Raw genomic sequence first — 10,530 nt, 5'->3', positions numbered from 1 at the left:
TACTACAGCGATTTGAAATATACTTTCAGATGTGTATATATGTGTTAGAAATTAAATAGTATACTATTAGAAATAGTATTTTTTGTGATCAATCGATCTTGTGGTTTATTTTCTATCCTTAAGAAATTGGAACCACCGTACAATGTCATAAAAGCATAGATAATGAAAACGAATGGAAACCCTTAACTGCTTATCACCATTCTACTGGTACCGCTCACACTCTAAAAACAACCGCGAGTGTGACACACAGCGCTACAACGACGTTGTAGATAACAGTTTCCGATGCTCCACTGCCCGCCTTTTGGCTTAGGAATCCGCGTATCTCCTCCCGATGATTCATTGTGAAATTTTGATTGTAGTCGAATTGCATCAACCCTGCCGCGATGAGCTCGTACGCCTCCCGACCTAGGACATCTTTACTAGCTTCGGCAAACTGTTCAATAGACGTCCTAACGCTCACATCATTCACCCGGCCAAGAATGCCTCCAAGTGCCATCGCAACGTGTCTGTATCCACCGTGCCTGTAAAAGCGAAAGTGAAAGGAAGTTAGATATGCGTTTAAGAGAAGGTTCCAAACAAGCTGAACTACTTACGCTTCAGCCCAACGGGCACTGTGTTGTACGAGATATGATGCTGCCGGTTCCAGTGCATGCTGATTGTTAAGCAACATCGACAGGGCACTCGCCTTGTCCTGACTGCGAACATCGGCGGAGCTTACGAGGTTCATGAATTTCTGTTCATGGAAATGTGATGTGATTAGAACAGGGTATGAAGTAAATGCTGAAGAATGCAATATGTCCTTACATTAACGGTTTCTTCTTTCGGTGCACAGCTCATGCCAAACAGCGTAAGCTGCTGCTCCGTAGCCACATTCGTCGTGAGGAAGATGTTCAGTAGAAAGTCAAACTGCTCGCTCGATCCCTTGCGTACACCTTCGCAATAAACCACCTGGCGAAGATCGGGATGTACTCTAGAGGAAGAGGGGAAAGAAAGGAAAAGGATAGCATGTTAAGAAATTGACAAGTTTGTCAGACTTTATCTCCACTCACTTTACGCCTGGATTGGTGCGGAATCGTTCAAATTCCTTCACAGCACTCTTACTGCAATCATCGTGGCCGTACCGGCAGGTCCAGTCAAGTACGAGCCGCCGCAAGTACGTGTGCAATCGACGATCGTATTGAGTAGGTGCTTGGAATTTCACGTACTCATACACGTCGGTAAGAATGTCCATAAGGTATTGCTGCAAGTGCAAAAATACTCGTGTTAGAATATACATCCACAATGCACTCCATCGCATTTTCGGATACACCACCTACCGTGAATAGCTTCTCATCGTCGGGATGAATTCTAGGTGCTAGTGAAGCGAACCCATTAAAAGCAGCCAACCATGGGGCGTATTCCATTTCCTGCTTGAGATAGCTCAACAGATCCAACACTTTACCGTATCCCAACACATCTGCCTTCGCTAGATTCAGCAGATCATCAACGATTTGAGCACGGTTTAGGACGTGTATACCTCCAAAAGCTCGACTGCGCAGGGCGGCACCAATCTTTTCCCACAATGCCTCATCGTAGTTGACGCGATAATATCCCACCTGCTGATTATTCAAGATGAAGTACGCCACGTCGGACACATTCGCCAAAGTAATGTTATGCGACTCGCTAGACACAATCGTCGGTGTCGTGCTTTCAAATTCACTCTCCTTTGTGGCGAACGTTATTGGCAGCGGCCACAGTAGCTTCTCTTCCGCATCCGTACCATTGGCGATGAACCGTTTCTGGGTGAGCGTTACACCGTTCCCGTGGCTAGTGACGGTTACGAGCGGGAAGCCTGGCTGTGTGGTCCAGGGTTTCATGAACGCACTGGCATTAGCGTTGCGTTTATCGAGCACTGTAAACAGTTGCTCCGGACGAGCCGTTGCAAACTGTCGATCCTTTACATACTCCCTGATGGCGGCCTGGAACACATCGGACGATAGGTAGTGTTCCAGCATGCGCAATACCACTCCACCCTTGTTGTAGGATATCGCGTCAAACATAGCGGCTGCCTGGGTCTGCGTGTACACCGTATGAGTCATTGCATGGGTGGCCAGTGAACCGTCCGTCTGCATGGCGGCTTGCAGCTTCTCTACCACAAACTGAACGTCCAGCTCCCAGAGCGGCTCGACCAGGGCCGTGCCGAAATACTCGAAGTACGTCGCAAAGCCCTCGTTAAGCCACGTCACGTCCCACCATTCGCAGGTGACCAAGTTACCGAACCACTGGTGGGCCAGCTCGTGCGAGATGATGCTAGCGATACGCTGCTGCTGCATGCTGGTAGCGTCCTCCTCAACGTACAGCAGGCTCGACTCACGGTATGTGATGAGACCCCAGTTTTCCATCGCACCGGCCGCAAAGTCGGGTATGGCCGCCATGTACATGCGCGTAATTTCCGGCACACTGTTGAACGGGTAGTCGACCCAGTTGCCTAGCGCTTTGAGTAGCTTCAAGCCCTCCTGCACACTGTAGTCGGTCTGGTTGAGGGCTTCGGGGCGGGCCAGAACTCCCATTACATCGCTGCTCTTCAATTCGTACGGTGCGACGATGAAGGCAAGTAGGTAGGTGGACATTTTCGGCGTGATGCCAAATGAGGCCAATGTTCGATTATATCTGAAATAGATAAAAAAACACAATTATATGACGATCATATTACGATTCGATATGTTTCTTTCGTACTCTTTCTTACCGTGTAGGAACACTGTTCACAATGGGCGTATTGGCGTAAACGTTGTACTCATCAGGCTTGTAATCCAATTTCAGCGTAAAAGTCGTCTTGTACCTTGGTTCATCAAAGCAGGGGAATGCTCGGCGGGCCTCAGTCTGCTCAAACTGTGTCGATCCCAGCCACACCTGCTTGCCGTTCACTTTGAAGTAGCTTCGGTAGAATCCACCCATATCCTCTTCCATTCGGCCGACATAGTTCACGACAATGTTGTACTCCACGTTTTTCACCAATTCAGACGGCTTGAGGTTAAGCGTCCAAATTTGTGTCTCTTCGTTGTACGTTTCATTTACTTTTCCCACCGGCATACTGTTGCTTTTGCGCATCACTCTCCAGTCCGTAACGTTCATGTGGGCCTTGTGTAGTTTGATCTGTGTAACATTATCCTTCAGAACGGTGACCGCAATGGTAGTGGTGGCATCGAATGTAAACGCTTCCTTTTCCGGTTCGGGTTCGAAGTACGGTTTGATTTCGATATCGTAATGAGTGGGCCACACGTCATCATTTAGTCGGTACTCCTCGAGCTGTGCGCGTGATTGGAGGTCAACCTCGTCAAACAACTGCGAATGCAACGGTGTACACGAGACGGTAGATCGTTGCAGATTGGCAAGCCCTAGAGACACCAAAATGACGATCTGCACGATCGTACCCATTGCAAGATGACAAATCGTGAGGACCTAATGCGGAAAATAGTTGTTATTCTATGTGCTGGCTTTATGAGTCAAAAGGCTATGATGAGCTTGTTCTAAGCTTTGTCCACCTTTTGTGTCTTGGCTCTACAACACTGACCCAGAAGTTTCACTATCACACTATTAACACAAACAATTGTCGGTGGCACGGCTTGCCCCAAACCAATCAGTTTCACCGGTAACTGAACGAGCATTAGCACAATGTGTCTCATTTATAAGGGCTCTTTACACTGAGCGCTAATTCAGCGATCACAAGAATGTGAAGAACGGATCTTGAGCTCAGTCTATTCTTATCAGTACTATAAATGCATTAAAAGTACCTATTGCACTCACTGTGAATCGTAAACTATCACTGGCAACAGTACGGGTGAATTGGAAGACGACTGCGTCTACGTAGATACATCCTATTCTTTTTATCTTTTTGCAAGTTTCATATCATATCATATCGACACACTATCAGCATTTCACGGTACTCGAGTTTTTAATTTGTTATCAACCATAATGTTTTGGAAATTTTTTTCAAAGTGTTGTGCCGAGACTTTTGGTATAGCTGTGATTCATCATGTCTGTTCACCACATTGACTCGCTCGATAAGAGTGACGGGACATTGCTTATTTTGTTGTTTAGAATACTAATTGAAGATTAAAGATGATTACACACATCTACCGCACAGAATAGTCAGTAATCTTTTTGTTGCATCAGCGATAAAATTGATTGAGCAGGTCTATTATGGTGTGAAATAAGGATTAAATGATAATGACAAAATTCACTCCCGTGTAACACAGATACACGCACAGATGCAGTTGGTAGATGGTAATACATCAAATCAATCAGCTTATTGACGGACTGATTGATTCATTATGCATTTTACACACTTGAAAATCCCCTTGGGAAGTTTGGAAACCCCGAAACTTGGTCCGGATGACTCGTTCCGTAATGGATATGGAATAATGATTGATTAATAACTAAGCAAACGAAGTTTTTCAGCAAAATTGAAATGGTAATATTGAAATCGTCCGTTACAATATAACTTTTACAATAGAATCGAGCAATCGGTTAGAAAAAAAACTGTTACAATAGAACCTATCTCACATGATCGTTCGCGACTGGAGATGCTCCGACGCTAAGCTAACTTATTCATAGCTTGTCAAATGTCGCTGCAAATGGTGCTGCGCTTATCTTAGGCGGGACGATGTACGCTTAACCCATCTCCGGCAAGGGGTAGATTTTGCCGCGGGTGTCACTATGGTTAAACACTAAATGGTAATTAGCAGCAGTAAATATCGTAACCGTCGGCGTTCGACAGTTCACTTTTATATGAGGACGGTTTAGAACCAGGCAAGGTGGATGCATACACTCATGTTACAGGAAGGCATCATTTACGCCGTAAGCGTTTGGCAGTATGATATTTAGCTGTCTAGAATGAGGATACTTAGGGTCGGTGGGGTTTACGAGTGACGAATTGTTTTCAGCCTCTGTATGTTAGAATAGGTTAGTTGTGAAGATAGAGAGAGAGAAAGAGAAAAAAAGAGACATGATGATCATACTCTGGAATGGTATGAATTTTTAACGGTTTTTAAGGCGTTTTGGAAAGGAAAATACACTGTATCATCAGTACTTCTAAGGTAAGTTGGATTATTTTCAATGTACTGTAAAGGCAAGCTTATTGATATGTGAACTTTAAATGGAAAACATGATTTATTTCGTATTTTGGATAATAACAGGGGCATTTTGAACGATACTTTTGTCATACAATTTCCAAACTAATCTTTCATAAGCAACTTGAATTAATACCCATATTGCTTTAGGTATTGATTATTAAGATATTGTCATTTTGTGGAATTCCTATAGTTACGTTACGCGCTAAAAGCTTAGTTCATTTATAAATTGGGCACTTTGCATTGCGTGTATCTTTAAAAAATAAGAAAAAAATCTTTGCTTTTACGAAAAAAATCTCGATATTTTCTGTTGATACCTCCCATCAACCGGCGCATAGCTGCTTCAGTCACTGTTCTGGCCAGTAAATTCCACCATTTCCTCATTGGTATGATGTCCTTAGTTACTGATCTTGTTTTCTTTAATATTTGTTTCTTTATTGCCCAATATCGGTCGAAACAATGGCCCTATTGGTCGAAACTGGGGGCAATTTGGTGGATTCAGGGTTTATGATATAAATTTTAGACTATCTAATCGAAGGTGCAGTTCGTGCTCAACGGAAACCAAATAAAAGTTTACTTCCTATGGCGCCATAAGTTTGCTGTACAGCAAAACATCGCAGAACAAACGTTGCACAGAATTTTATTCTGAGTTTGTGTCAAAATGTGTCAACCCCGATGGAGCAGTGATCAACAGCAGCATCCACCCAGATGTTTCATCATGTATAGATGTTTCATCATGTAGAATCATGTACAGGGTACGTATAGTATTTCATTCCCGTCTCACAAGGTCATGAGCGTGGCAATGCATGATATGAAGCAAAATTTTGATCAAAAAATCCCCTCAAATTCCCCTTAAGGGGAACTCCCCACCTGTTAAAAACCGTTGCCGTAGAGTATGTTGCTCTAAGAATTATTAAGAAGCAAATAAAATTCCATGCTACAAAAATATTGTATTTTTACACTTTTGTTTGCACCACTTGCTTGCTGACTGTCATTTTGAATCATCCAGAAAATATCTAGTTATACATCTAGGTTTACAAGGGACTATGACAATCATTGTTAAATAATGTAAGGACATAACGGTCTTCAAGTTGGGATTCCTTTGCTCGTTGTTAAGCAGTCATAATCAAATAGTTTTTTTCTTTTTACTCATAATTTAGTATTAACTTTGATTATGTACACTACAGATTTTACTACATTATATTATACGTTTCCTCAATGAACCAGCTATCAGTAGCTTATTAGCTGGATACTGGGGCACAATTTACACACTTGAATCAGTAATAGGCTTAATATTAACAATGTGGCGTAGCTAAGTTATCTTACGTTTCCAAGTCGTCTTTTGAAAAACTAGCACTGCCCGCAGTGTGTATGCTCGAAATGGGGATCGAACTGCATACGGTCTTGTTGGAACCAGCGTTTTGGCCGGTAGATAACTGCTCCAAAGCATACGTTATCAGATGCTATAAAATGGTTTGTTTATTTACTGCAACAGGGTGTTCACTATAGACATCACATTCATTGTAATTATAATCAGATAATAGCACGAAGTGCGCGTGGAATTCACCGGCTAACCGTGCTAATCTTGATAGGAGCAATAGGGCCCGGAATGTTTGTAAGTGTATGTGCTATCACAACTGACAAGTAAGCCAGATAAATGGGTCTTCGCGTAACCAGTAGAATACTGGAATAAGACAAAGACATAATATAAATGTGTTGAATGTCGTGTGTCAGCATCAGTGGGTTGTAAGATACTGTCGTGTCAAGGTGCTGTTGTACCATGGAGCGTTTACAAATAGTTAGTGTATTACTTTTCGTTCTACTTGCGCTGTACTCCCGAGTGGACGGGACCAGCTTAAGTTTGTTGCAAAATGACGAAACAACCTCCGACAGCTATCGATTGCTGGCTGTTTCCGAGCCGTTGTATTACGATCTTTACCTTGATATGACGGATGCCAACTTCTCTAACTATGCAGGATCGGTGGACATCACTATCAAGTATACCGGCAACGGCTCAATCTTTTCGTTGAATAGTGTGGATTTAGCGATAAACGAAGAGACCCTTCGTGTCGAACGCATGAATGGAACCAAAGTGCCTCTGGAATCGTTTACAGTTTCACACCAGTTCGAACAACTTTATTTCAATTGTAATGAAAAGTTAGAATCTGGTGCATTCTATAAGGTCCATCTAGAATTTAATGGCACGATCAAGACAGATATTTTTAAAGGAATTTACCGTAGCAGTTACCGGGTGGATGGTGAGATCAAGTGAGTATTGTTTGCATGATAAGCTAAAAATAGTCGCAAATGAAGATTAACAATCGAGGTACATGTAATACGTGCATAGTTACTTAGTGCCATTGATGTATTTGTCATTGCTGATAACGTGGTTTACTATTTTTGTAATCTGCTCAGATATCTGGCAACCACATTCTTTGCCGCTACCTACGCCCGAACAGTCTTTCCATGCTATGATGAACCCGGGCACAAAGCAAGATTTAACGTCAAAATTCGGCATCGATCGCATCATACGGCCCTATCGAACATGCCAGTAATCAGAAGGTATGATGTCGTTACAATAGTAGTAGTTAGCGTTGAATAGACTATAAATTATAATGTCAACATTTGCTTTTGTAGCACAATGATCGATGGTTATAGCGAAACGACTTTCGATACTACTCCCCTCATGTCAACCTACTTGGTGGCCTTTGTCGTATCGGAGATGAAAACGCTATCTTCAATTGGTGAGCTGTTCCGGGTGTATGCACCGGTATGGACATTAGGTTTTATTGTTATTTACTCCGAAATGATGATAATATTTAACTGCATTCAAACTTATTGCAGGAAAACAAGGTCAACTACACGGTTTACGCACATGACTTTGCGGTACGAGCAGTACGTGCACTGGAGAACCATTTCGGTCGCCAGAATCAGATGCGGAAAATCGATCTCGTCGGTATACCTGACTTTGCGATGGGAGCAATGGAGAACTGGGGAATGATAACGTTCCGCGAGGACTATTTGATCTACCAAGATGAGGAAAAAACCACAGCCTTAGCAAAGCAAAAGATTGCATCGGTTATAACGCATGAGCTGGTGCACATGTGGTTCGGTAATGAGGTGACTCCCGAATGGTGGACCTATGTCTGGCTGAATGAAGGTTTCGCCAACTTTTTCGAGTACTACATAACATCGCAGGTAAATAGCAATACAATACTACATTACAGTAAAAAGGCCGTTTTAGGGTGTTTAATCAAATTTACCACTGTTTATTACAGCTCGAGCCAGCGTGGAGATTGTGGGATCAATTTATCTTGGATAATGTACATTGGGCGCTATCCAAAGACTCGCATAGTTCTGTCCGACCGATGAATTACTATGCTACAGATCCTGCAGTTTTGAATGGATTGTACGACTATGTGGTTTATGAAAAGAGTGCTTCCGTTATACGGATGATACAGAACGTGATTGGCTTCGATACGTTCCAGCAGGCTATCAATGATTACTTACGATCACGTAGTTATCTCACAACGAGGCCGCAGTATCTGTATACCAGCATTGAAAAGTTCCGTACAGTCGATCTTCCGGCTAGTGTTGAGGTCATCTTCGAAAGCTGGGCCAATACGCCAGGCTATCCCGTTGTAACGGTGTCCATCGATCGTACCAAACGAACACTCACTGCATCTCAGAAGCGTTTTTGGATGCCGAACGAGCTCGATACGCCACCCCAAAACATGTTATTTTATATTCCCGTGAACTACGGCTCCAATGTACCCACGTCGACCGACTTTGAAGATACAACGCCTACATTCTGGCTGACACCGCAGGACCCTACGGCAACCGTTTCCCTTGAGGCGGGAGTCGAATGGGTCGTAGTCAACAAACAGCAGACGGGGTACTATCGTGTGAACTACGACGATGAAAGCTGGCATAAACTGATTGAGGTACTAAATAGTGATCAGTTTGAGGATCAGCTGCCCGTAATCAATCGAGCACAGCTAGTAGACGATGTGGCCAACCTTGCTCGGGCAGGTGAAGTGGGATACGATGTAGCACTGTCCCTGATGCAGTATCTGGAGCGTGAAACGGAATACATCCCATGGGCCACGGCGTACAATGCGTTGCAACATCTAGATCGAATGTTCTCTAGCCACAAAGAATACAATCGATTCGAGAACTATGTAGGAATTTTAACCTCGCATGTGTTTAACGAAATGAATCTATTTGATACTGAAAGCCATCTGAACCGTTTACATCGTGACAAGTCCGTTTACTTGGCGTGTTATTTCGGTGTTGAGGCGTGCTTGGATGCTGCAACTAAAATAATAGAAGAAGCACTTGCCGAGGAAACGTTAAACATTCCCAAAGAATTGCAAAACGCCGTCTTTTGTGCATTGCACAAATATGATCTGCTCGTTGAAGGAGACTATGGCTTGGAGATTTTCCAAAAATACTGGCTAGCGACAGATCAATACCAGCCGTTGATGGATAAGTTTATTAATGCGTTGGGATGTTCCCGCAATCTGGCCATGAACGAGTTCTATCTACAAATGATTGAAATAAATGAAACCGCACTTCCGATCACGGTGAGCATGAAAAATAACATCCTGAACAGCATGATTAAAGGAGGTCCGGCAACACGGAGTGCAGCGTTCCGCTATGTAAGTGCACGATTCGATACGGTCTCAAACATGCTCAATCATGAGCTTTCGGCGATGTTTAACGCTCTCGGCGACAGTGTTAACTCTCCAAGAGAGTACGATATGGTACGTAAAATGATAAAATGATTGAAGGAATGATGGACTACATTGCTTAATACTTCATTGTACTTATTTATTCAACAGCTGAAAGAGCTCATACATACTCACCAAACATCCTTGAATCCTTCATCGATGCAGGCAGCAACTCGTGCTCTTGCACAGGCAGAAGAAAATCTGCACTGGATTGCGAAACATTCTGGCGTGATTGCGAAATGGCTTGTTGAGCAAACGTTTGAAGGTGACGACGACGATGACAGCGGTGCAGAAGCTATTACTTCTGAAGCAGGTTTGTTCGTGTCGTTAGGGATTATATCAATTTCACTGCAGATGGTAGAGTATTAAATGAAGGCACAACTCGCGACGGGTTAGGCTTATCTAACTATCGGCACTTTGTCACGGCAAAATAAAACATTGCGAAGCACTAAGAGATATATTTGCTGTTTATTTTGTGTTAATAATGGCAAACAAGCAAACAAAAACTCAAGAGTGTTACAACAGTATAAACTTATCTAAACTATGGCTGATCTTGCACCCACTGAACAATAATGCTATCGATAAAAGTAGCCGGCAGGGCATGATAACATGCTATCTGGAGGAGTCTTCTTACAGATAGGAAACGTACCAGACGATTGCATTGTGATCCTGATTGCCTATCGACTAAT

General features: G+C 43.1%; 2 protein-coding genes across 4 annotated transcripts; one reads left to right on the top strand and one right to left on the bottom strand.

Moving 5' to 3' along the window:
- Positions 1-73: 73 nt before the first annotated feature.
- On the bottom strand, positions 74-4,553 carry LOC11175863 (membrane alanyl aminopeptidase). Of its 3 annotated transcripts, none has more exons than XM_061647404.1 (7): positions 4,326-4,553; positions 2,726-3,438; positions 1,317-2,649; positions 1,050-1,240; positions 805-970; positions 594-733; positions 74-521 (listed from the first exon to the last, which is right to left on the bottom strand). In XM_061647404.1, exons 2-7 carry the CDS (start codon positions 3,412-3,414, stop codon positions 215-217), a joined length of 2,826 nt encoding a protein of 941 aa, XP_061503388.1. In that variant the 5' UTR covers positions 3,415-3,438; positions 4,326-4,553; the 3' UTR covers positions 74-214. The 3 variants fall into 3 exon arrangements, with proteins under 3 accessions (XP_061503388.1, XP_003436569.2, XP_003436570.2); XM_003436521.2 differs by lacking the exon at positions 4,326-4,553 and adding an exon at positions 3,522-4,239; XM_003436522.2 differs by lacking the exon at positions 4,326-4,553 and adding an exon at positions 3,551-4,238.
- A 1,301-nt stretch (positions 4,554-5,854) lies between these two features.
- Positions 5,855-10,297, top strand: LOC1274368 (aminopeptidase N). The gene is made up of 6 exons (XM_061649707.1): positions 5,855-5,863; positions 7,456-7,670; positions 7,746-7,878; positions 7,953-8,306; positions 8,387-9,874; positions 9,953-10,297. The coding sequence occupies exons 1-6, from the start codon at positions 5,855-5,857 to the stop codon at positions 10,208-10,210; spliced, it is 2,457 nt and encodes an 818-aa protein (XP_061505691.1). The 3' UTR covers positions 10,211-10,297.
- Positions 10,298-10,530: the final 233 nt, after the last annotated feature.

Source organism: Anopheles gambiae, chromosome 2 (genome assembly GCF_943734735.2).
Source record: "Anopheles gambiae chromosome 2, idAnoGambNW_F1_1, whole genome shotgun sequence".
Taxonomy (NCBI): domain Eukaryota; kingdom Metazoa; phylum Arthropoda; class Insecta; order Diptera; family Culicidae; genus Anopheles; species Anopheles gambiae.
This window is presented reverse-complemented; position numbering and strand designations above follow the sequence as displayed.

Excerpts from the sequence above, each read along its gene's own strand:
- LOC11175863 (XM_003436521.2), bottom strand. The coding sequence starts at position 3,662 with ATGAGACACATTGTGCTAATGCTCGTTCAGTTACCGGTGAAACTGATT. Across the intron at positions 3,439-3,521 it reads GTAGAGCCAAGACACAAAAG|GTCCTCACGATTTGTCATCT; the intron begins GTGGACAAAGCT and ends TTTCCGCATTAG. Across the intron at positions 734-804 it reads CGAAAGAAGAAACCGTTAAT|AAATTCATGAACCTCGTAAG; the intron begins GTAAGGACATAT and ends TTCCATGAACAG.
- LOC1274368 (XM_061649707.1), top strand. Across the intron at positions 7,879-7,952 it reads TGTTCCGGGTGTATGCACCG|GAAAACAAGGTCAACTACAC; the intron begins GTATGGACATTA and ends AACTTATTGCAG. Across the intron at positions 9,875-9,952 it reads CTCCAAGAGAGTACGATATG|CTGAAAGAGCTCATACATAC; the intron begins GTACGTAAAATG and ends TTTATTCAACAG.